The sequence below is a fragment of the Nyctereutes procyonoides genome, unplaced genomic scaffold, assembly GCF_905146905.1.
Source record: "Nyctereutes procyonoides isolate TBG_1078 unplaced genomic scaffold, NYPRO_anot_genome, whole genome shotgun sequence".
NCBI lineage: Eukaryota > Metazoa > Chordata > Mammalia > Carnivora > Canidae > Nyctereutes > Nyctereutes procyonoides.
Window position 1 is genome coordinate 614,578 of NW_026575119.1, and position 26,988 is coordinate 641,565.

The 26,988-nt window shown below is 35.3% G+C and overlaps 1 protein-coding gene across 7 annotated transcripts in view; it reads left to right on the plus strand.

The window, feature by feature from the left end:
* ARHGAP12 (Rho GTPase activating protein 12) overlaps window positions 1-25,756 on the plus strand; it is a 123,246-nt gene extending 97,490 nt beyond the window's left edge. For all 7 annotated transcript variants that reach the window (XM_055334497.1, XM_055334496.1, XM_055334498.1 and 4 more), the window contains 10 exons: window positions 1,904-1,985; window positions 9,338-9,439; window positions 12,331-12,429; window positions 16,984-17,086; window positions 18,505-18,621; window positions 21,086-21,184; window positions 22,709-22,786; window positions 22,885-23,019; window positions 23,256-23,358; window positions 24,213-25,756. In XM_055334497.1, coding sequence (XP_055190472.1) covers window positions 1,904-1,985; window positions 9,338-9,439; window positions 12,331-12,429; window positions 16,984-17,086; window positions 18,505-18,621; window positions 21,086-21,184; window positions 22,709-22,786; window positions 22,885-23,019; window positions 23,256-23,358; window positions 24,213-24,387 — 1,093 coding nt within the window. In that variant the 3' untranslated portion in view covers window positions 24,388-25,756. The remainder of the gene's footprint in view (window positions 1-1,903; window positions 1,986-9,337; window positions 9,440-12,330; window positions 12,430-16,983; window positions 17,087-18,504; window positions 18,622-21,085; window positions 21,185-22,708; window positions 22,787-22,884; window positions 23,020-23,255; window positions 23,359-24,212) is intronic.
* The last annotated feature ends 1,232 nt before the right edge of the window (window positions 25,757-26,988 follow it).

Consider the following 26,988-nt stretch of genomic DNA (forward strand, 5'->3'; position numbering starts at 1 on the left):
GAGATAATATCTACCTGCCAAATACTCAACTGTAAATAACCATAGTGTAACCATCAGTCATTTTTATTTTCCAGGGAAAAAATGTGACTAATTCTGTTCGTAACTCCATTATACGAGTGCTTCAGTCTTTGGGGCAACTACTGTTAATTCAGTATTCAAATATCCAATATTCTTCGGTATAATTACTAGTTCTACAGTTTTTCTAGTTTTGAAAATTAAATTCAAAAAGTTTATTTAAAGTGGAAATATATTGATTTTACTATTTTTTCAGAGGAGGGAGTTAGTAGATACTCTCTATAGAAATAGAAGATTGAGTATAAAATAAACTTCCAAATAAAAATAAATCCCTTCTTGGGACACCTGGGTGGCTCAGTGGTTGAGCGTCTGCCTTCGGCTCAGGATGTGATCCTGGGATCCAGGATCAAGTCCCACATCGGGCTTCTTGCGGGAGTCTGCTTCTCCCTCTGCCTGTGTCTCTGCCTCTCTCTCTCTGTCTCTCTCTGTCTCTCTCTGTCTCTGTGTGTGTGTGTGTGTGTGTATGTGTGTGTGTGTGTCTCATGAATAAATAAATCTTTTAGACACTCAACCACTGAGCCACCCAGGTGTCCCAAGAATAGGGATCTTAGACTGTTCACTTCAGGGGAAAAGCATTAAGTGCCATAAGATGGGGACTTAAAATGGTAAAAACTGTGGATAAATCTACAATAAAGATCTAATCATTAGGAATAGCCATTCACCAAATAAGTAGCAGTAACAACCATAAGCAAAATCAATAGGAAATAAAAGGAAAAATAGAAACTCAATAGAAGTAAACTTAATTTCACTTTTAATCCATGAAGTTCAAGTATACATAAAATAATAAGATAGGTCTAATTGATATTAAATTCTACATTCTGAAAATAGAGAATAAACCTTTTGAGTGCCTTTAGAGTTTTCAAAAACTGTCGGTATGTTTGGCAGTAAAGGTAGGCCTTAATAAATTTGTAGTAGACATATTTGACATTTTAGCCTGTCAACAGTTGAATTCCCTTATAAAGTAATTGTTGGTTGTCTCTGGAATGTGGATTGAAGGAGAAGAAATGGGGAACCTTCATCTTTATACATTTTTATATTTAGAGTTTTGATATATATGTGTTGATTTTGTAATTTATGACAATAAAAAAAACCCTCATCTTAGTAACCCCAGTGATCATTGAGTATGTAATTTATTGTACCTAGTATCTACTGGTTGTACCTAGTGTCTACCACTTACCTAGTGTAGCCTTATTAGGGGAAGGGAGATAGCCAAGAAACAAAGTAATTTGTATCTATAAAGAATTAGGTGAAGGATCCCTGGGTGGCGCAGCAGGTTTAGCGCCTGCCTTTGGCCCAGGGCGCAATCCTGGAGACCTGGGATCGAATCCCACGTCGGGGTCCCGGTGCATGGAGCCTGCTTCTCCCTCTGCCTGAGTCTGTCTGTCTGTCTCTCTCTCTCTCTCTCTGTGACTATCATAAATTTAAAAAAAAATTAAAAAAAAAAAGAATTAGGTGAGGTGAACATGTTTGCTTAGTTTTTAATCATGAATAATTCTTGCCAGATACAGAGTTCAAGTAATGCTACTTCAAAATAAATTGGTACCTTTGATTGTCAATGTGCTGGATTACCATGTGGACATAATTATGTATATAATTATTCTAATAATATATCTCTATTAGCTTCATTTGTTTGGGGGCCTTGATGGTCAGTTTGGAACCATAAAATGAATGTAATTCTGTTAGCATTATGTCCTCAGTAAAAACAGTGAGAATGTCAATAATGAATGTAAATTGTGGACAACATTGATAACTAGGTTATATGTAATTTTTCAGTTTGGTTGGAAAAACTGAATAGCAGAGCTTTAGTTGGTTGTCTTTATAATTACAGAAAGAACTGGTTGTCTTCTTGGGCCGTATTACAAGGTTCCTCTTTACTCTTCACCAAAACTCAAGGAAGCAGCACAAGTTGGGTAAGTATTTCTTCTCTTTGAAGGATTTACAAATTTAAATTATGTGGATAGTTGTGCACCTAAATTTTGTGAAGTATTTCAGAGTTCTAGCCACAGCTGGTGTGCAAATAAAAGTAAAGTTTATAAAAGATGTGTTTTGACTTGTAACCAAAGAGGAGGGCTAATTAGAAATCTGATTAGTTGTATTAATAAAATCAACAGTCTGTTTTATCTATTGAACTGAAAGGTGGGCTTACTACTTGGACATTCTAGAACAAAATATCTCTCTTAATTCAGCTCCAGGATATTACAAGTTTCCCCTGCTGTCCGAAAGCAGAATGCTTCTATGAACCCTTGTAAATTACCATTAATTTATATGGAAAAATTTTTGAGAATTCTAAACGGCCTCTCCCCCCACAAAAAAAAATCTCTTTTGGGCTTTTCTGATACCTTAGGATATATCTCCCTACTGGATGTACAAAGGAGCAAAAATACAGATGCTCACACAGTCAAAACTATGGTACATTGATGCTAACATGCAAGAGTGTGGTTTCCTGAGAAGGAGCTTGGCAGGCCACTTTGGTGGCTCAGGGTGCGAACTGTCCTCATAATTGTTCACTGCACAACAAACATTGAACACTCTTCTCACTTTTACCTTTTTTATTTTTATTTTTAATTTTTTTTATTGGAGTTCAATTTGCCAACATATAGCATATCACCCAGTGCTCATCCCGTCAAGTGCCCCCCTCAGTGCCCATCACCCAGTAACTCCAACCCCCCCCCCTTCTACTACCCCTTTTTCATTTCCCAGAGTTAGGAGTCTCATGTTCTGCCACCATTTTTACCTTTTTTAATAAAAGTAAAAACGACTCATCTTTGTTTTGGTTAGCAAAACAGGTACTAATGTATGTCTTTTGTGAAAGCAAAGTGGTGTAATGTGAACTTTTAAAAAGCAGGGGACACCTATAAAGCTTTCTTGTGCTTGTGAATTAGCTGATTCAGATATTTAGTCAGAAAATAAGCAGAAATATGTCAAGCCCCACCTTGAACTGTGATCTGATCTTTGGATACTAATCAGTGATTCAGGTGTACATATCTATATATAAGGTCAGCCAGCTTTTAGAAGAATAAATGTCCCATTACTTGTGGGATTTTTTTTTTTTTTTAAGATTTTATCCATTTAATCATGAGAGACATGGAGAGGGAGAGAGAGGGAGAGATAGAGGCAGAGGGAGAGCAGGCTCCATGCAGGGAGCCCAATGTGGGACTCGATCCCCGGATTCCAGGATCATGCCCTGGGCCAAAAGCAGGTGCTAAACCTCTGAGCCAGACAGGGGTTCCTACTTGTGGGATTTGGAAGTGTTTTGTATATCTCAGTGTTTACTATTGTTACTCTTCAGTTAATGTGTAATACAAATACTATAAAAATTACAATTTGTGACATATAATAGCTACACTTTTTGAATGTTTACTATGTATCAGGTACTGTATCAGGGCAGAAGTTTATCATCCCCTCTACCCCTTTTATAGTTGAGAAAATGAGGTATAAAACAGTTAAGAATCTTGCTGAAGGTTGTATACTTAGCTAGTAAGTGGCAGATCTAGGTGGCGGTTGTCTCCAGAGTCTATGCTCTAGATATTTCCAAAAATTTTTGTGATTAAGTTTGAAAGGTCAGTGCTTAAATAAAATTTAAAATGAAATCAATCTAATGTCTTTAGTCTGCTTTATCTCCTACCTTAGCCAATATTTTCTTACATTTACTGAATGTCTTTAAAATTAGCAGGACCTATGGACCTTATATTTGATGAAAAAGAAATCCATTTTTAAAATTCAAGCAGATTCTACTCATCTATGTTTATAATGCAGCCATTTAACAATCTTCAGAACCAGAAATGTCACAGAGCATGTTTGTCCACAAATACTTTTGGTATGGCAACCCCAAAATCTTCTTGATTGGGACTAAAAATGAACATTCTAGATACTTTTTCTGTTTGCCTTACCACTCCTTTGATTTGCTTCATTGTTTAGTCAATACAGTGGAACTGACCTGTGATATACTTTCCATATTTAAAGATTGAAATTTTAGTTTCACTTACCTTAAAGTAAATTGATAATTATGTGTTTCTCCTTTTTTTCCCCCTGAGGTAAAGCATGTGATACTTTTTGTTTGTGTTACTGCATTTCTACAGGGTTATGCAGTTATTTCTTCTTCCTACTTATGGCTCAACTTTTATTTGAAATTGAGTGTAGGAAATGAATTAAGAGGAATGGAGAAGCAGAGATTAATACGTAATCTTTTAAAAAGCTGGATAATGGTCATTTTTTTTTGTAATTTCTGATGCTTAAAGATCAGAGGTTGTGGTGTATACCAATAAAAGAGCATTGTGGTAAGAGGCATCATTTAGGTAGGCAGACTTGTATGCTTTTAAAAGAAAACAAAAAACTTCTTTTTAAAATAAAAATTTTCAGTGAGTACATCAGCATGTGATTGTTAGTACCTAAGGCTGGTTGCATTTTATTTAAGGTTTTTCTCTTGAAGATCTTACATAATTCAGAACTCATAATTAAATCTAATCCTGACAAATCCTGTGAGGTATTTCTGTTTATCAGCCAAAGTTGTGTCACTGTGTTACCATGTGGCAATAGCGGAAGCATAGTTTAAAATTCACTGAGCTAGCCAATTTTGAAATTGCAGATTTCTTAATGAATTTTAATTATAGGGATTTGCTATTTGAATTTTTGTCCTTAAATGAAATTTTACTAACATATTATGAATAATACAGTATATTGTCATTTCAGATTAGTATAATTAAATAAAAATACTTCTACTGTATTTATAGTCTCAATAAAAACTAAACAGTTGTGACAAGAGATATAACATGCTTGGTTGTACAATCAATTCTTAATTTTTGTTTTATGGCAAATTTAAAGATGACTGTCTTGCTTTATCTTTTTGTATGTAACACCTATGAAAGGATTGAAAACTAAATGGTCAAATAAAAGCAAGTAAGATTATTCACATAAGTGTGCAAATGTGTATAATGTATTTTGGCATTATACAACATTCATAAATATTAAAAATTGGTAATTATGTAAGAGGCTTCTTAATTCTGTTAAAGCAACTGTTAAAAAGGAATTGAAAACAACAACAACAACAACAACACCATAGTTTTGTTTCTATACTCAGCCACCAAATAGATTTGTTGTAGGTAAAATGTATCCTGTTTGTATAATGAAATCACACCTTACCTGAGGATGAGATTCTAAGGCTAGTATATAAGCCAAAAAGACAAAAATCAGCTATAGTGAAAATTACCCTTGAGTATCTCCTTAGGAAGGTGGTATTAGTAGAAGTTGGTCTGTAGCAGAGCCAGTTTTTGCCTTTAAGGTTGGAAGAGATTGCTTTTCCTCCAGTTGAATTTGATGATGTATGTTATCGTTGTTGTTGTTTGGTTTATGTTAAGGGGCCATGTTACAGACGTTTGGTTCTTTAAAAATTAGTTTTCACACTTAGTGCAAAAACCTATACCTAGATCCACTTGAAGAAAGATCAGATTCACATCTTTTGCTCACTCCAGAGCATATACTCATTGACTAAAGGCTGAGTAAAGTCACCCACACTGTTTGAAGTTGTTTTTTGTTTTTGTTTTTACATAATTTGCACTTTGTATTTAGTTTTGGTTCTATGGATAGTTAATGTTGAGTAAACAATATACATATGCAGTACGCAACTCCACTATATGAGATAAATTTTACGTGGATGCTGTTGATCATCCAGTGAGCCTTCCTTTCTCCTTTAGGCTGGACACATTCCAGTGTTTTCTGTACAATATTACACAGGATTGTGATATCAGTAGCCTAAATTATAGATTATACATGCTTTTTTCTTCATTTCACCTAGTTGGTGCAACAGACATAAAAGCCTGTTTTGTTCCAGGCATTGTGTTAAGTTTTCCAATTTAGAAGTAAGTAACATAGTCTTTGTCTTCATGGCTTCTACTGTAATGGAGAAGACCAAGAAGGGCACAGTGACAATATGACATGACCTTGTGCTCCCTTTCAGATACCATTCATCATATTCTGGAGTGTTAACAAAAATCACCCCACATATATCTCTAATTATTTGAATTTACTTAGACATTCCTTTAAATTTCTAAAATTTGTCTCTTTTGGGGCTAGATAATTGTGTCATAGGGGCTCTCCTATAAATGGTATGGTATTTAGCAGAAGACAGTAGCATCCCCACCTCCAGTTGTGACAACTACATGTATGTCTCTAGACATTGTCAGGTGTCCCCTAGATTGCCTGTGGTTGAGAACCACTGCCCTAGAGGAAGGGGAATGTAGGGGCCACTCCCAAGAGAGGACTTAAGAAAAGGATACCAGAGGACATTGCCTGGCAGGTCACAAGGAGGAAGCTCAGGGATTTCTGAGGAGAGGGCTGAACAAGGTGGCAGTGGGCCAGAGGTACACTGTATTTAGTACTCCTCAGGTCTTCTATTGTAAGACCTGACCTATCTAAGACCAGTCTGTTTAGTGTAATCAAAAACATTCACCTTAAAAATAAAACATGATTTATGTAGTAAGAGAGTTAGAAAATATTGTGAGATATAAATGCTAGGGCCTTTACAAAAATATTTGGAGGTTAAACTTTGTGTTGTGTCTGCTTGTAGAATTGTATTTTTGTTGTAATTTGTTCCATATGCTTTTCTCACGTGTCATTTTGCCATTGTGCATTATTATGACATCATTTTCTTCCCTTTCTCCATCAACTCATTCTGCCAACAGGGCTTAGTCTCTGAGCTCTTGCTTTTGCTGCTTTCTTCTTGGAAAAATTCTGTCAGTCATTGGCCTGCATATGTGAAATCTGACCCTGTTTCAGCTGTCACTGTATGTGTTCTTGTTGCATGCCCTTTGCTACAGTAATTTCATTTTCTTTGCCCCAGATATATGGAGGGATGTATGATAACATGGGACCAGAGTTTGTAAAAGGACAAATAACAAACACAAAATTTTGCCAACCATATTGAATGCATTTTTACCAGCATTCCATGCCTGGTCATTGTATTTGGTTACTTTGTCATACTTGGTTTGTTATTTGTATCTTAGGCAAACCATTTCAAAGCATGTGATGACCAGTTAAGCACATTGATTTTTATCATGCGACTAAATGTGCACATTTAAGTTTTATAACTTTTGAGATATACCATTTACTCAGGATGTTATCTTTGCCTTGTTGTAGCTATATGGTTAATGAAATGTCTTTTAAATGACAAAAGGTACTTAAGACCTAGACCATAGAATAGTTAAAATTTTTGTGATTGTTATTATGATTCCACTAATAAAAATTTCATATAATACCTAAACTTTGTTTTGATTCCACTAATAAGTTGAATATAATTTCCTAAATACTGTTTTGTTATAACAAGTGCATTGTTTAAGTCCATGTTGCTAGCTGAAAAGATGAAGTCAACCCATTTATTTATTTTTTTAATAATTTATTTTTTATTGGTGTCCAATTTGCCAACATACAGAATAATACCCAGTGCTCATCCTGTCAAGTGCCCCCACCAGTGCCTGTCACCCATTCACCCCCACCCCCTGCCCTCCTGCCCTTCCACCACCCCTAGTTCATTTCCCAGAGTTAGGAGTCTTTATGTTCTGTCTCCCTTTCTGATATTTCCTACCCATTTCTTCTCCCTTCCCTTTTATTCCCTTTCACTATTATTTATATTCCCCAAATGAATGAGACCATATAATGTTTGTCCTTCTCCGACTGACTTATTTCACTCAGCATAATACCCTCCAGTTCCATCCACGTCGAAGCAAATGGTGGGTATTTGTCGTTTCTAATGGCTGAGGAATATTCCATTGGATACATAAACCACATCTTCTTTATCCATTCATCTTTCGATGGACACCGAGGCTCCTTCCACAGTTTGGCTATTGTGGACATTGCTGCTAGAAACATCGGGGTGCAGGTGTCCCGGCGTTTCATTGCATCTCTATCTTTGGGGTAAATCCCCAACAGTGCAATTGCTGGGTCGTAGGGCAGCTCTATTTTTAACTCTTTGAGGAACCTCCACACAGTTTTCCAGAGTGGCTGCACCAGTTCACATTCCCACCAACAGTGTAAGAGGGTTCCCTTTTCTCCACATCCTCTCCAACATTTGTGGTTTCCTGCCGTGTTAATTTTCCCCATTCTCACTGGTTCAACCCATTTATTAAATGTGAAGTTACTGAGTAGTTACATTATGAATAGTGCATAAAATATCACCAGGTTGTTGGGTAAGTTCTATTTCCAATGACAAACATAATTTGACTAGAAAATGCTTTAAGAAATGAAATTTCCTGTAACAGATCTTTGACCTTAAGATTACAATTCATTAGCCCTTAAGGATTTTAAAACCTATAAATCTTTCAGTAAATAGGAATGCTATTTTCTATTCTTAGTTAACAGACTAAGCAAAAATTTAACTTAATGAAGGCAAGATGGAGTGTAAGTCTATATTTAACATGAATTTTCTGCTACTTACTAATCTTTTCCTTATCAGGTTAACAAAATATAATAGCTAGCTAAGTGCTTTTTCTTTTCAAACCACCCTTGTCAGCTGTCTTCCTTTTCTTTTCACAGTACCCTATTAAGTTGCTGAGGCTTTATAGCATCTGGCTCTAGTTATAATTTCTAACAAAGGCTGAATGAAAGAATATGGGACTTAGAGTTTTCTGTTTTTACAGGTTACTGTTGTTGACAGCATAAATTGTCGATAAGGAAATAACTCTTGAAAGCACAGAATCAGGTTTAGAGAAAGTTTATTAGGTGGAAAAGCACTTGATATCTTCCAGATATTTTTTATATGTATGTAAGAATATTGCCTTACCTTTTTGAACACATCATTTTACCTAGTCATATAGTCTAGGATTAATTCCAAGAAATGGAATTGCTAAAGCCAAATGATACACGTGTTTGTAAATTTGCAAATACAGTGTTACCAATTTTCCCTTTCTAGGCATTGTTCCAGTTTATACTCCACTTGCATATGAAGGCCTGTTATTCTATAAAAAACATAGTTTTTCGTCTAACTTCTGGAATATTTTTTTCCTACACTGATGGGTGAAAAAAGATTTTAGTGTGGCTTTTATATTTTTCTTACGAAGATGGAAGTTGAGCCATTTTATTTCCTCTTCTATGAATGATATATTTATCTATTAGAGACATTTCAATTTTAAAGTAGGAATTGCTATTTTATGATAAAGACAAAGATTTGAGGTAATCACCTATTTGGTTTATTGTTAATAATGTAAAATTGGTCTTAATTATTTCTGTTTCTGATGAATATCACAAAGATTTTCCCTTTTTTTCTAAAATGAAGTTTGGGAGCAATCAGTCCAAGCCAGAGTTCACAGTGGACCTTAAGGGGGCAACGGTAGAGATGGCTTCGAAGGATAAATCCAGTAAAAAGAATGTGTTTGAGGTAATACGTTTGTTTTCTAAGTATAATTCACATTCTTTTTTCTTCTTATAAAGATTTTATTTATTCATGAGAGACACACAGAGGCAGAGACATAGGCAGGGGGAAAACAGGCTCCCAATGCGGCACTCGATCCCAAGACCCTGGGATCATGACCTGAGCCAAAGGCAGATGCTTAACCACTGAGCCACCCAGGTGCCCCCAAATTCTTAACCATAGTAATTGGATGTTCTTTTTTATGAGTTCTTTTGAGCTGTATTTCAATGTGACCGATTAGGACAAAATTAAGTCAGTTTAGTATCATAATTTAAGGTTAAAAAAAAACTGGCATAAAGAGCCGGCTTCATTTGTGTAAATCATTGGATCTTAGATTATAGATCACAAGTATTTGTTCCGCAGCCTTGCCTTTCCCCTACCAGTGGTAAAAAGGGTGTGGTTTCCTTTATCTACTAAATCTAGTGTTGAAAAATAAATTGAAATCTTTCCATTTGGTCATTAAAAATCTCTCCCAGTAGGGGTGCCTGGGTGGCTCAGTCCATTAAGTGTCTGCCTTTGGCTGAGGTCATGATCTCCAGGGTCCAGGGTTCAAGTCCCATGTCAGGCTCCCTGCTCAGAGTGGGGAGTCTGCTTCTCCCTCTTCCTTGGCCCCCTCCCTGCTTGTTCTCTCTCTCTTTCTTTCTCATTCTCTCTCAAATAAGTAACCCTCCCCTAGTAATATATGATTCTGTATCAGTTATTTATTACTGCATATCAGACCATTTCAGGATTTAGTAGCTTAGGAAAAGAACAGTTTTGTTTGTTCAGTTTGGCCTATGCTGAACTGAGTGATCCTTCTGATCTCAATGTGGGACCATTCATGAGGCTTTTAGCCCTTCAGTGGCTTACCTGCACCTGGTTGGTCTAGTTCACATGTCTGGTGTCGGTGCCAGCAGTATGCTAGGGCTCCTTTCTTATAAGATCTCTCACTCTCAAGGAGACTACCCCCGGCTTCTTCACATTGGCAGTGTCAAGGTTCCAGGAGGGTGAGGGTGAAAACTATACTTCCGCTTAGATTTAAAAGTCACACATCAGTGTATTCCATTGGTTAAAGCAAGTCAGAAAGCTAGCTGAGTTTTCAGGGTTGTGGGGAACTAGATAGAGCCCACCTGTTGATGAAGGCATAGTAAAAGTTGCATTACATTACAGAAGGTTGTATATAGAGATTGGAAGAATTTTTCAGACTGTATTTGCAAGCAGTCTTCCAGATCCCAGCCTGCCTTTATAGCCTCATGTGTCAGCCCTATCCTGTCTTATTAATGCAGTTGCTGTTTTCCAAGTGAAACCTAGGTTTTCCTGCTCCTGTGATTTTTACTCTTTATTAGTACTGACCCACGGCAGTCTCTGCTTGTCAGGTGTTAACCTATCTTCCAAGACCCATCATAAATGCTCCCACAACACTGATAATTCTTTTTAATTTCTGCTTTTAAAATAGTATTTAATGTAGTGTACCTTAGGTTATCATCTGTTGTAAATTATCCCACTAGATGATTTTTTTTTTTTTAAGCAGAGAGACTATATTTTCCTTATCTTTAAGAAAGAACTCCTAACAGAGTATCTTATATGCAGTGAATATTCAGTATTGGTTGACTGGCTTGACCCACCCTCTCTTGAAAGAACTACAGGAAAGGAAATCAGTGTTTTCTGATTTAGCCTTACAGTTTCAATAAGTGATTTCAGAGTGAAAACGAATCTATGGTTGAATAAGTTAGGCAGTGGTACAGATGTTTTTCTTTCCTTAGAAAATCAGAGCACCCTGGGATGTCAAAGCCCTGAGACTTTTTGAAGGAAAGAATCTTGTTTAACGTTATTCAGAATTTCCCAAATTAATATAGAACTGGTTTTTTAAAAAAAATTTTTTTGAAGAATACCTTTTTTAAACATTACTTCAGGAACTATGTTTGAGGAACTATGTTTGAGGCATATGTCTCAGAATGTTGTTTGGGTACATTGCCATATGTTCCTCGAGGAAAAAGGTAAACAGTTACCAGACAGAAATTAGGAGGAATGCTTTCTCCTAACACCTGAAAATATTTCCTCGATCAAGTGCAAGTAACTTTGAACCAAAGAGATGATACATAAATTGGTTACTGCCTTCATGTAGAATAATACATAATGTCCTTGAATTCATGATTTTGACACAATTTATTACTGCTTTTGCCCAGAAGTGACGTAACATTTATCGTCTGTGCCTTCTCTTTGTACTAAGCCATTATATTTATTTGCCTATTAAGTAGGAAATAATGAAAGTTTAACTCTTTCATATATTTTTTTCTACATTTATTTTTTAACTGGAGAGAGAAAAACAATTCCTCAGATTTACATAAAAATATAGATTTTTTTCTTTACAAGTGGATTTTGTTTCAATTCTAGTTGAAAATGCATAGCTTTGGTACTTGAACTCATTTTTTTAATGATACAGTATACTAGATTTCAGCAAGTTTTATGGCATTTGTGTGATGGAATATGGGAATCTAAATTATTAGATTTTCATTGAGAATTTTTTGTGAGAAAAATGTCATGTTTTATAAAGCAATTCCTCTGAGATTATTTTATATTAAAATAAAAGATATTCCATTGCTGTGCGTTGACCTTTAGTCACTTACTATATGGCATCTAGTCTTCTGCTGGTCTGTGGACTTTTGCTTAAATATATTCATTTATTTGGGGGCCCCTGGCTGGCACAGTTAGTGGATTGTGTGAATCTGGATCTTGGGATTGTGAGTTCAAACCCCACATTAGGTGTTAGAGATTACCTTAAAGTAAAAATACAATCTTAAAAAATAGATATATTTTTCATTTACTTGGTTGAAAGCACTAACCATATCCTTTTCCTCCCCCCCCCCTTTTCTCTAAAGCTGAAAACCCGACAAGGAACAGAACTGCTAATTCAGTCTGATAATGACACTGTTATTAATGATTGGTTTAAAGTTCTTAGTAGTACTATCAATAATCAGGTATGTGTTTGACTTAGGTAAATTTTTTCACTTCAAGGCTATTTTTCTTTTCTGCTTTCTAATTGGTTATTGCACATCTAGTTTCCAGTTGATTTGTGATAAAATACTTTTTTAATATGTATTTTGATGATAGGGAAGTCAGTGGTAGTTTAGCAGATCCTTGGGGCTGGTGATTGATTTAACATTCTCAGTTATATATTATTGGCTACTAGTGGAGTTTAAGTAATTTTCACATGAGATTCGAAAAGAAGTAGTTCGAGAAGAGGGACAAACCATTCTTAGACATAGTATATATTCAGTGACCAATGAGTTGGGAATAGCACTATTTGGTGAAGACAGGTCCTACCTAGGTAAAGGTATGAAGTGAATGAAGCTGTAGCCTCTTCAAGAACACTTTTTCTTTCCTCATGACACCTCTAGCTACTGCTGGAGGTGTTTTAGTTCTCCCCCATCCTCCAGAAAGGGAGGTAGGTGTTCAGTACCCTCGTGTTCCTGGTATATTTCCTCGTGTGTGTGTGTGTGTGTGTGTGTGTGTGTGTGTGTGTGTGTGTGCGCGCGCGCGCGCAAGTAATATATATATATGTATATGTATATATGGTAGGTACATAATATGTTACATTATGTAGTGTGTGTGTGTGTCTGTGTGTGTGTATATATATATATAAAACAACCAAAAAGAATCTCAAATTTATATTCTGCAGCTGTGTTAGAGCAAGAAGAAACAGGGACTATATATTTTTGGACTATATTCTTACCTTCTCAGTGTATGGGGACATGGCTTCTCATTAAGGGTCATATGTCATGGACAAAAAGGAAAGTGAATACTTATGGGAGTGTGTTACGGTTTTAAACTAAACAAACCATATCTGGGGCATCACAATGCCAGATTTCAGGTGGTACTACAAAGCTGTGGTCATCAAGACACTGTGGTACTGGCACAAAAACAGACACATAGATCAATGGAACAAAATAGAGAACCCAGAAGTGGACCCTCAACTTTACGGTCAACTAATATTCGATAAAGGAGGAAAGACTATCCACTGGAAGAAAGACAGTGCTTGGACATCCACATGCAGAAGAATGAAACTAGACCACTCTCTTACACCATACACAAAGATAAACTCAAAATGGATGAAAGATCTAAATGTGAGACAAGAATCCATCAAAATCCTAGAGGAGAACACAGGCAACACCCTTTTTGAACTCGGCCACAGTAACTTCTTGCAAGATCCATCCACGAAGGCAAAAGAAACAAAAGCAAAAATGAACTATTGGGACTTCATCAAGATAAGAAGCTTTTGCACAACAAAGGATACAGTCAACAAAACTAAAAGACAACCTACAGAATGGGAGTAGATATTTGCAAATGACATGTCAGATAAAGGGCTAGTTTCCGAGATCTATAAAGAACTTATTAAACTCAACACCAAAGAAACAAACAATCCAGTCATGAAATGGGCAAAAGACATGAAGAGAAATCTCACAGAGGAAGACATAGACATGGCCAACATGCACATGAGAAAATGCTCTGCATCACTTGCCATCAGGGAAATACAAATCAAAACCACGATGAGATACCACCTCACACCAGTGAGAATGGGGAAAATTAACAAGGCAGGAAACCACAAATGTTGGAGAGGATGTGGAGAAAAGGGAACCCTCTTACACTGTTGGTGGGAATGTGAACTGGTACAGCCACTCTGGAAAACTGTGTGGAGGTTCCTCAAGAATTAAAAATAGACCTGCCCTACGACCCAGCAATTGCACTGTTGGGGATTTACACCAAAGATTCAGATGCAATGAAACGCCGGGACACCTGCACCCCGATGTTTCTAGCAGCCATGTCCACAATAGCCAAACTGTGGAAGGAGCCTCGGTGTCCATCAAAAGATGAATGGATAAAGAAGCTGTGGTCTATGTATACAATGGAATATTCCTCAGCCATTAGAAACGACAAATACCCACAATTTGCTTCGACGTGGATGGAACTGGAGGGTATTATGCTGAGTGAAGTAAGTCAGTCGGAGAAGGACAAACATTATATGTGCTCATTCATTTGGCGAATATAAATAATAGTGAAAGGGAATATAAGGGAAGGGAGAAGAAATGTGTGGGAAATATCAGAAAGGGAGACAGAACATAAAGACTCCTAACTCTGGGAAATGAACTAGGGGTGGTGGAAGGGGAGGAGGGCGGGGGTGGTGGTGAATGGGTGACAGGCACTGGGGGGGGGGGTGGCACTTGGCAGGATGAGCACTGGATGTTATTCTGTATGTTGGTAAATTGAACACCAATAAAAAATAAATTTATTAAAAAATAAAATAAAAGCTGCATTGTAAAAATTAAAAAAATAATAAACTGAACAGACTGAAAAAAAACTTGGGAATCATACGCTTTAGTAGAGATTGAGCCATCTTTCAGAGACTGTAGGTGAAGCCTCTTTACTAATAAGATTTGTGACTCTTACTGAGGTATCATATGGGTTTCATTTTTTCACTTATAAAATAGAGATGTTGGATTTGATTGTCTCCAAGTACCCTTTTAAGCTCCAAAATTTTTATGATGCACTCAAGTGAAAACAACCAGATTTGCAATCTTCAGTATTAACTCTTCCTCCTTTTTCACCCCTTCTACCCACCTATATAAATACTCTTCTTTTGCAGTTTGTAATATTGTATATTTCTGAATCTTGTCTTTTCCTTTCCATTTATTCTTGAAACCACTATCAGGACTTTGTATGATGAGTCCCTTCCTAAGCAGTATTTCTTATTTCATCTTATCTACCACCAATCTATTCTTAATATCATTGCTGTATGAAACTTCCTAATGTTAACTGTATAATCCTCTCCTGCTCAGCAAACCTTCCATGACTCTTACTAAAATTCAACAACCTGAGCCCGATCTACTCAAATGTACCTTTTACTCTACCCAATATGGGCTTTCAACCCTAGTTACTATACTCCATCCCTAATCCCTTGAAAGCAAGTATGGCTGCATTCATTTAACAATCGTGGGAGTGTTTTATGCACTGGAGATACATAGGAGCATGCAACCATGTGCCATACCTTTCTGTGTGAAGTTTATAGCCAAAGATAGATCACTGAAGACAGACAACTTGGCAGTTAGTACATTGAAATGTGATGAAGCTTATGATGGTGAGGGATATATAACTTCTTATAAAAACTTTAAGTAGGGGCTAACCTAGTGTAGAGGCCTGGGGAGGCCTTGTAGAGAAAGTGGGTTTTTTTGTTTGTTTAGTTTTGTTTTGTTTCATTTTTCAATCGAAGCCTGTAGGATCAGGGAATCAGCCAAGTGAAAAGAGAGTAACATATTGTTGACTGTGAAATTTAAAATATATACTGTTTACAAAGTGGCAAAAGATACTATAGAAATATGCACAATAAGTGTAGAAAGATGCACAAGACTTCTGCAAGGAAAATTGCAAAACTTTATTGAGAGACATTGAAGAAAATCTAATTATATGAGAAGTAAGTATATTATGTTCATGGATTAAAATATTCAATAATGTAAAGATATAATATTCTTCCAAATGATTTATAAACTTATAAACGAGATTTTGGAATCTCATTCAAAATCCCAGTAGGTTTTCTGATGGAACTTGGCAAGCTTATTCTAAAATTCATACTGGAATATAAAGGGTAAAAATATCCAAGACACTCTTGAAGAAGAAAGTGGAAGGACTTGATCTGTCAGATATCAAGACTTCTGTATTAATTAATACAACATGCTGTACTGGGATAGATCTACAGACCAGTGGAACAGAATAAAGAACCTAGAAACCCACCTATCTTTGGATACTTCATGCCATATATCACTGTAGAAAAATAAGGAAGAATAAACTTGAAAGTAAATGGTACTGGGTCAACTGGATATCCAAGAAGAAATTAGAACCTTTCCTAACACTATACACAAAAGTAAGTTCTAAGTGGAATAAGGACATCAGTATGAAAGGCAAAGCAATGCTTTTAGCTTTGAGAACTCAGTTTTTAAACCTGCAAAAATGACTGATTAGGCTATACATGAGCTCAAGGATTTCTTTAAATGTCCAACATCCATGAATCTGAGTGTGATTGCTAGTTATGATACAAAATATAATTTGAAAAGATTGTTGGTGTGAAAAAGTAATGTGCCATTGACTAGTTAGCTTTATCTTATACTGTTAGCACAGAATGTAGCTTCATCATGTTCCCTCACTGTAGCTTGTAGTCTGACCTTTTAACTCTTGTTACTGTCATTCTTATGCATTTAATCTACATGTGGGAAGATAACTTCATCATTAGTATATAAAACCATCATCCTGTGAATTATCAGCATTTTTTTCTTTTTTGAAGTTTAGAATTAATGAATTCCCCTTATCTAGGGGGAAAAAGTATTTTTAAAGATTTACCAAGTATCTAAATCGTATATGCTATATATTGATTGGTTCCCTAAGATTATTTGGGAGGATCAGTTACTGATTATATTGAGAATTATGCTATCATATTGAAAATAATCTCAAAAGTAATATGTGTTTGGGAAATCTCTAATCAATAGACAGTAGAAACTGATGAAGCAATTGAAGAAGAGATACCAGAGTCCCCAGGAATAGAAAAGCATGATAAAGAGAAGGACCATAAGGATCCTAAGAAACTTCGTCGTAAGTTATCCTTTACCTGTTTTGCTAGTCGCTTGAGTGAGCATTTTCTCTTAGCTTTTCAAATATTTTAAACACATAAAGGCTGAGTGGAATCTCCAGTGTTACCAGGAAATTATAAGGTTAGATACTTGCAGTCTCAGTGTTTCAGGAGTACTCTCTCCTTGTTAACTCCTTGTCATTTTTCAGCGTCATTGTATGCACATATACAGAATTTAATTAATTTTAAGATGATGTGGTCCTTTAAGAGAAAAAAAAGTGTATTAGAATGCACTTCTATTGAGGTATCCAGGAAGCTGAACTATATTGATTTTAAAATATATAATTACTGTTTAAGATTCTAGGTAGAATCTTATACTTTAAGTAAAGTTGGAAGTCATGGGACATGTACCATAGCTCACACTGGACACCAGGCAACCATCTCTGGACTAGGATGTGTCTGTGCAGGTGCAGCTGCATACATTCATATCTCCACATCATTCATATACATATAGATGAATACATATATGTAAATATATGAGCTAAACCTAGCAATTTAAGAAGAGTATTTTCTGATGCAGGCCTCTTGTGAATTACACTGTTAAATAGGCCATTAGCTGTAGCTCTGAACTTGTTAAATATATTTTAACAAGTCCACATTTAACTGAGAATTTTTGGCCTTTGGATTAACTGAACCATTAGAAAATCGTTTCTACTTTTGTTCTCTCACATTCCAATGAAGGTTAGGCCTATTACTGACCTTGTCACTGACATGTAAACACGTCAAAAATTTGATTATCTTAATGCTTCACTAATATATTGTTTGTGCTCTCAACTTTCCTCAAATATAGTTCAAGAAATTTACTTTTTGGATTTTTCTTTATCGTAACCAAAGAAGAAATCAGACTAATGGCAATGTAGGACATTTTTCAGGTGGTCCCATTCTTGGTTCAGAGGTAATTATGACAAGGTGTTATCAGCTTAAAGTACAAGTAATTGTGATGGATGTATATCTCTCTAGACTCCTAGTCCAGTAAGGATACTGCAAGATAGGGACTTTTTAATTTATGTTTTCTGGATATTTTTTTTTTTGGTCATTTTACCTTCTAAAACTGATAGTTAAAGGAGATAAGAAGTATCATTTATGAAATAATGAACATAAATTAGAATAACCAGGGTCGTAGCACATTTACCAAAGAAGGTAGAATTTGTAGTCAGTGTTTAGTGATAAAAATGAACTGTTTTGTGTGGCTTATCACTCTGAAATTGGGTCTGTGTTAGCTTGATTCTTCACATACTATTAAACTATATTAAAGTTTAGAATAACTGAATTTATAACTATGATTTTTACATATGCAATTAATATGTTTTGAGAGCTAGGTGGAAGATTTTTATCAAAAAGTTTTTATTTTATGAAATGCTTTATATTTGTTTCTCTTAAGCCATGAAAGTGTCTAGCATAGATTCTTCAGAACAGAAAAAAACCAAGAAAAACTTAAAGAAGTTTCTTACACGGCGCCCCACTTTGCAAGCTGTTCGTGAAAAAGGTTATATTAAAGGTAGGTAGAGGTGATGTTTATAATAATGAACTTTGGCCAAAATCAGAAGTGAGACATTTTAAATTAAAAACTGAAAACTTTTCTTTAAAGTTACCAGGTTCATTGGTTTAAAATACATTTGAGTGATTAAAATTGATTTTTCAATGCACACGGATTGTTTAAAGCACTGAACAGACATAAATATCAAACTAATTTTCAGAGACCACTGGGATGGAGGCCCCCAACCCCACTCGAGTCTCGCACACACACTTGCTCTTTCTCTCTCTCTCTCTCTTGCTCTGTCTCTCTCAAATAAATAGAATTAAAAAAAAAAAAAAGATTTTTAGTTTTGAGATGCACAGATCAAAGAAATTTTTAATGATCCCTAACAGTAAAAGGAAGAAAAATATTGAACAATTTTATCTTGATTGTTTGCCTTTATTTCTTATTTCAGGTTATCTTAAAATTAGTATAAGCACTTTATACTAATTAATTTTTATATTTATTGTTTATAAGCAATAATAGCAAGAATGCACTAACAATCTTACTAACAGAGTATTCTTTAAAATCATGTATAATTGGGGATGCCTGGGTGGCTCAGCGGTTGAGTGGATGTCTTTGGCTCAGGGCATGGTTCCGGGGTTCTGGGATCGAGTCCCACATCGGGTCTCTGTGGGGAGCCCCCTTCTCTCTCTGCCTCTCTCTCTGTCTCTCATGAATAAATAAATAGTCTTTAAAAAAAAACAAAGACGTATACGTGTATATACCTTTAGTTCTTACAAGCATTTTTAATTTAAGTGATAAGTTTTCTAATACAGGACTCAAACAGTGACATTAATTAGTAAATAAAGACTAGGTAAAAATAATATATAACATATATCTGTCTTTGAAGTTTGTAAAAAAGACCATCACTGGAACATCTGTTTGCAAAGCATCTAATTTAAAATACACAAATGGGTTTCATTAAAAAGATATTTAGGGGATCCCTGGGTGGCGCAGCGGTTTGGCGCCTGCCTTTGGCCCAGGGCGCGATCCTGGAGACCCGGGATCGAATCCCACGTCGGGCTCCCGGTGCATGGAGCCTGCTTCTCCCTCTGCCTGTGTCTCTGCCTCTCTCTCTCTCTGTGTGTGTGACTATCATAAATAAATAAATTTAAAAAAAATAAATAAATAAAAAGATATTTAAAACTTCTAGGTAGAGTTCAGTTAGTGATTCAAATTAGCAGCCTTAAGAGTTACAGGTAAACAGGGATTCCGAGATAATGCATATGAATTTAGTATATTGAGTTTAGAACTTAAAAAAAAAAAAGCCTGACAAATCAGTGAATAGAAATTGCTGTTCTCATCAGGCCCTTTTATTTTTTTAGATTTTATTTGTTTAGTCATGAGAGACACAGAGAGAGAGAGGCAGAGACACAGGCAGAGGAAGAAGCAGGTTCCGTGCAGGGAGCCTGATGCAGGACTCAATCCTGGGGCTCCAGGATCATGCCCTGAGCTGAAGGCAGGCACTAAACTGCAGAGCCACCCAGGGATCCCCTCATCAGGCCCTTTTATTGAGAAATATAAACTGTTGCTGCTTTATGATGGTGTTCAGGACTTCAAATATTTTGTTTTCCTGAGTATTTAGCACTAACGTGGCATTTCAGAAGTGTTGGGTTGAAAAATTAATAGAACAACCTTTGAAATAGACTTTTGAAATCAAATGTTGGCACATGATGGGTATGCACCATGCTTGTTTTAACAGTTTAAAAAACATTCAGTTGTTTACTAAGTGCTAGGCATGAGCCTGTGTGCCAGAAATACCTATTGGTTCAAGAATTACAAGGTCCTTGCCCTCTGAAATTTACCTAAAAACAAGAAACAGACAAGATAATTTTATTTGTTTGTTTATTTATAAGATTTTATTCATTCATTCATGAGAGACACACACAGAGAGGCAGAGACACAGGCAGAGGGACAAGCAGTCTCCAGCCAGGGAGCCTGATATGGGACTCGATCCCGGGACTCCAGGATCATGCCCTGGGCTGAAGAAGGCACTAAACTGCTGAGCCACCCAGGCTGCCCCAGATAAGATAGTTTAAAACAGTGCTGACTACTGTGAAGAATCTACCATAGTAATGAAATAGTGACTGTTACTGGGTTTCCTTGGGCTAATCATAAGGTTTTTCTCAGGAGAGGACATTTTAGCTGAGGGCAGGAGTAATAAAAAGGAGCTAAGTTTGGGGGAGAGGATGGATCTCTACAAAAGGTATAGAAAACAAAAAGGCTCTCAGGTAAAAAGGAGTCGGAGTGGAGTGTTCATGGAGTTGAGTAAAGCAGGAAAATTGTTTGAAGTGGCATTGGAAGGAGTAGGCAGGTCAAAGGACTCCATCACAGCAGATAGTGTTGGGATGCACTGTCTTCTATAACACCATGAATGGTTATCACCATTTTGCAAAATAAATTTTAGCAGGCTGGTTTATTTCAAAAAATAAATCTCTTTCAGATCAAGTATTTGGAGCCAATCTTGCTAATCTGTGTCAGAGAGAAAATGGCACAGTGCCAAACTTTGTGAAGTTATGCATTGAACATGTTGAAGCATATGGTAAGAAAATTATTTTTATTTTTATATTAAGCACACCAACCCATTGTTCTGCCATTAAAATCCTTAGAGTTTTTATGATTTTGAGTGATGGAACAGTTGTAAGCTGTCAAGAAAAGCATCTTGTTTGCCAAAAACTTACATGTTTTAATGGTTACATATATCTGTTTTAAGACCTTTGCAAGCACCCGTTGAATATTCAGCCCTTCTAGCTGATTAAGCATAAGGTATTATTTGAAGCCATTTGGAGTTGGCCTTTCTTTAAAATGAATAAGGTGGTGATTATAAAACTGAGTTTCTTAAGTGAATTGATTGTGTAGAAGATAGGAGATTGTGTTTACTTACCAAGAGAAAGTTTCTTCTCTGTATAATAAATACGAGTTGATATTTTAAAACTGTTAAGTCAACTATAAAGTGTCTAAATAGACAAACCTCCTTATGCCATTTCCTGTTAAGTAAGACTTAACCCAATTTATATTTTGGTTTATTTTAACATAATATTTATACTAGTTTTATATAAACTATCATGATAATTAGATTAACTTGTATCTGTACACCATCAAAAAATCTTGTACAATTAAAACATTTGCATAATTTGTAATTTCTGCCAGTTTCAGATCTTGTCTCTTACTTTTCTTGTCAACATGACAATAGAGACATGTGCCTTTATTTGAAGTTCTATGAATAGCACATCTGATAATGTGCTTTGTTAAATGTGTACAGCATTATCATTTAATGAATATTTGGATTTTTTAGGCTTACTTGCGTGAATTTCACATGATTCTATTCCATATATGAAAGAAGTAAATATCAAATTAGCAATTGTTTTTATAGAATCTTTATTTTAATTGGTTATTAAGTTTATTTATTACAAGCCCTTAATAGGACAACTATTTTTAAAAGACTGCCTTGGGGGATCCCTGGGTGGCTCAGCGGTTTGGCGCCTGCCTTTGGCCCAGGGCACGATCCTGGAGTCCCGGGATCTAGTCCTGCGTCCAGCTCCCGGCATGGAGCCTGCTTCTCCCTCTGCCTGTGTTTCTGCCTCTCTCTCTCTCTCTCTCTCTCTATGTCTATCATGAATAAATAAATAAATCTTAAAAATCTAAAAAAATAAAAAAATAAAAGACTGCCTTGATATGTACATTTACGTTATGAAATGTGCAGGAAAATAGACGGGCTAATTTTATCTTCTGATTTCCTTTACTTTCTGAACTATCCCCAGGTGTAGAAATTTATCTTAAATTGTTAGTATTTCAAGTTTAATGAGATGATTTTTTTTGAGATGTTCTACAGTCTACATGATGTTTAAACAAATTGGAATTGTTGCTGTTTATTAAACAGAATTCAGAGTATATCTCCACCCCCTCTCTCTCTGCCAAGGATCTTTAAAAGGCCAGTTAGAGGAAAAGAGTATTTGCCCATTTGATTTTGGGCTCATGTAATGAATAAGGATTCTGAAACATGCAGCCATCTTTAGAAGAGGCAAACACTTAATTTAAACACAAAAATATTGTAATTTTCTCTTAGGTTTGGATGTTGATGGGATATACAGAGTAAGTGGCAACCTTGCAGTGATCCAGAAACTGAGATTTGCAGTCAATCATGGTAAGATCATGCTCCCTATTATTAGTGCAAACAGCATACTCATAACTTTCAGGATCTGTTTAAAGTGATTTTTTAAAATTTCCTATTCTGTTTTTCAGATGAGAAATTGGATTTGAATGATAGTAAATGGGAAGATATTCATGTTATTACTGGAGCACTCAAAATGTTTTTTCGAGAATTACCAGAACCTCTTTTTACATTTAACCATTTTAATGATTTTGTTAATGCAATTAGTAAGTATGTCATTAAACTCAGTTTTTTTTCTAGATGCTGAAAGTCCTCTGTATTGATTAAGTTGTAGACTACATTCTGTTTGATCTCTTAAATTTTTTCATAGGATTGTTTTACTTCAGAAATTTTAAATGTGACCACCAGGTGTCACTGTGTATTATCAAATGTCAGGTTCTAAAATCTGTCCCTGTCTTCAATTTCATGCATAATCTCTCATTATCTTTTTTTTTTTTCTTAGAACAAGAACCAAGACAGCGAGTTGCTGCTGTTAAGGATCTAATCAGACAGTTACCAAAGCCAAATCAAGATACAATGCAGATTCTTTTTAGACATCTCAAAAGGTAAGAGGTTCACCATAGAAAAGAAATAGTAATTAGGGAAAAAGAAGGAAAAAGGTAAGAAATGCATGTTTATGAGGTGTGGTATGGTACCCATGAGGCCAGGGTCCCTCAGACACTTACTTGTTCAGATTCTGGCTATGCTATTTGCTGTCTTTATAACTTGAAGAAGCGAACTCCCCTGGGTCTTGTTCCTCATAGGTAAATGATCTGGTATAAAAAATATTTACTTAAAGCGAATATTATATGTGAAGCAGTTATATAAAGCCTGGCGTGTAAGTGTTCAGAAATTGTTGAAGTTAATTAACATGAAGATGAGATTTTGGTTATCAAATGAGGAATATTAAATTACCTTAAAGCCATCATGGCTTTCAGGTACTACATAGCCATTTTAATAACTGATTTTTGCCTTCTGACAGAGAGAACACTAGAATAATAAAATAAATTATCCCAGTGAGGGAGATTAAAAAAACCAAACATAGAATTAATAAAATGAAAATTTAATCTCTGTAACCTAATGAAAATTTTTTCCCTATCATCCTCATAGATTAACTATTGTTACCTGAATTGTAGCTTATACTTAAGTCTGTGTCTTACTTTAAACTCTAAACTGAAACATCACACCTTTAAAGTTTGTTAGAGTATTTGTAATTATACCTTTTAGCTGTGTTTATCCAAAAGAAATCTTCACATGATATTTGGACTGAATTCTGCTTGGTTAAGTAGCTTGTATGTATCTTAGGAAAATGTATACTATTTCTCATTTCTAAATGCACTGTTTATGATACAATTTGAAGAATTTTTCTTCTCATATGTTTTATTTTCTCTTTTAACAATTTTTTTTTTCCATCCCTTAGAGTTATAGAAAATGGAGAAAAAAACCGAATGACCTATCAGAGTATAGCAATTGTTTTTGGTCCCACTCTGTTAAAGCCAGAGAAAGAGACTGGTAATATAGCAGTTCATACTGTCTACCAAAATCAGATTGTAGAATTAATTCTACTGGAAATAAATTCCATCTTTGGGCGTTGATTCTTATTGAAGACAACCTGTGGAATAGAAGCTGAATTCCATCAGATTTCAAACTCTTATACATGATGTATTTTATTTTTGGACCAAGCAGTGACTCTTTGATTTTGCACTTTTTTGAGGGATCAGAAGGGAATGGGAGAGTCAAAAATGTGTGTTAGGCCCTCACATTTGCTGCTTTGTTGCAAGTTGATATAACTGTGTGTAATTTTGAATTAATTTTATCCTGAATGTTTGCATTTCATACTCTGAATTTCAGTAAAAATCAAACTTGCAATTCTAACCAGTCGTATACACTGGATAATTTGGTAAGAAAACTACTTTTTTTTTTCTCAAACTGGACAATGTAGAATTTCTTCTCATGATTCATTAGATTCATCACTTGATAGACTAGTACTCACTATCAGTTATTTTGAAGACGCTCTTGGGCATTCTAAACAAAATGAAGTATATCCTTTTTGAAACCTGTGTATTTCTTTTTCAGGATTTCTGCATGCAGTGGCAGTCTTAAGTATTACAATTCATTATAACCCAGTTGTAATCCCTTGGCAGAGGCTTGCCGCCTTCACTGTGTTGCACACTATCCTTACTGGATGGATGTCTTAATCGCTTGTTTGGGCAGCACACTAATATTACTTAACACACTGTGATATACTGGAGTTTAATTTAGCACAAGTCAGTTCAGGGTATTTTGGGGCTGTGTGTGCTACGCTGATTTATAGCTAACAATCCTAATTATATCTATTGCCATACTGAGTTTTTGGTATGACCTTGTGGAAACAGACATTATTTGATGTAAATATAAGCTAAAGACTTAATGTCCTTTAGCTTACGTATATAATTTTGTTGTATAGTCTCAGAGAACATTCTAACCCGACATTTCTAATCATGATATTGGTAATCTTTTCCGTGAATATTAGGTTTCCTCCAGAAATAGGCTATTTGAGAAACTTAACTGTGTGCACTTTTAGATTTTAATTACATTTACAGGCAAATCACTGTAATGCAAATGGTACTGGAAAAATACTGAATAGACTTGCTAAATGGTAAATGCACTACAAGAGGAACCTTTTAGATAACTTAATATGTACAGAATACATTAGAAAAAAATTTATTACAGAATTCTAACTGCAGTCTGAATAGTGGAAACCCATATGTAAATTAGACGGATGTCAAATGGAAAATGACATTGCTAAATTTGAGAATTTCTTTTTACATTACTAATGTAGATTAATTTGTATAATAAAACAGGGTTTGGAAGGTTTTGTTACAGAGAGCATGGTCTGTTGAAGATATTTTAAGATGTATTTTTCTAGATTAACTGATGTATATGAAATGTCTAATCTGAATAAAGAAAACCATAAGAGGTTTAGAGATTTTCCATTGGAAATGTGCATTTTGGTTTTCAGTTTTTTTTCTTGTTTTTGCATTTACTGGCATATTCTTATACCTCATTTTTTAAAAATCAACTGAATCCATTATTTCCTGTGGTAAATGTATTTCCTCATTTTTTCACACCTTTTCTACTCCCTGCCATGCCAATACCTCCGCTATCCTCCCTCCAATTTTTATTTCTTCATCAATATTTGAAAGTGATTTGTGACCAAGACTCCTTTTCTTAGAATGGCATTGGTAATTTACAGTTTGCCTTCCTTGGGAACAAATAGTTTTTGTGTACGATCTGCTTAAAAAAATCTCTCACTTGAGTTTTGTCGTAAAAATATTAGTTGTTGTTGTGGTCTTGTTAAGTTGTTAACAAACCAAGCTACTTGATAGCTGTGGAAAGCAGATTGTTTTGGGCAGGGAGAAAAAGCCCCAAAATGAGAATGTGTTTATATTTGCCTAACGATGTCCTGAACAATACAATATGCTTTAGAACTGGCCTATGTAGTGATTGTATGGCAGAAAAACCATTAGATTCAAACCAGTGATGCTCTTTCTCTTGGTAGCTGTGGACATAACAAAGATTAAAAATTGTCCTGTGTTTCTTGTTTCACAGTACATGTGTGTGTATGTGGAGTCTTAAATGTTTTATTAGTCTACACCGAATTAGTTTATTGTAATATTGTATGTACAGTGAAATCAATGTCATGTGTTTTCATCCTTTGTGAATTAAAAATTCTCATTTTTTTGTAATAACAGAACCAGTAATATTTTCCTGTCTTGACGATTTTTAGTAGAAAATATATTAAAGGCTGAAATAAATTGTAAATGGAATTTCATTTGCTAATAGGCTTTACTTCAGCATGTCGTTTATAAAGAAGTGGTTGGGAATTGAAAGAAAAAGCATATTCAAGTATGTTATTACATTTAATTAGAAAAAAAATACTTATTTAAATATTACAACTGTAAGGAATTTTACCTTTTACTCCATAAAAGTGATGTTACCTTTTAGTTAGAGGCAAATCTGCAGATTTCTTTTCTTACGGGAAAAGCATAAATAGAATAATTCAGCCAAACTGGGCTTAGGCAGATGTGTTATGTACATATACACACCTATGTGTATGTTAAGTGGGTGGGTGTATGTCACCGCTGTTACATGCAGATGAAAACTCTTAACAGTATTAATGGCAGATATCTTGAGACCTTTGTGTTAGTTCAGTT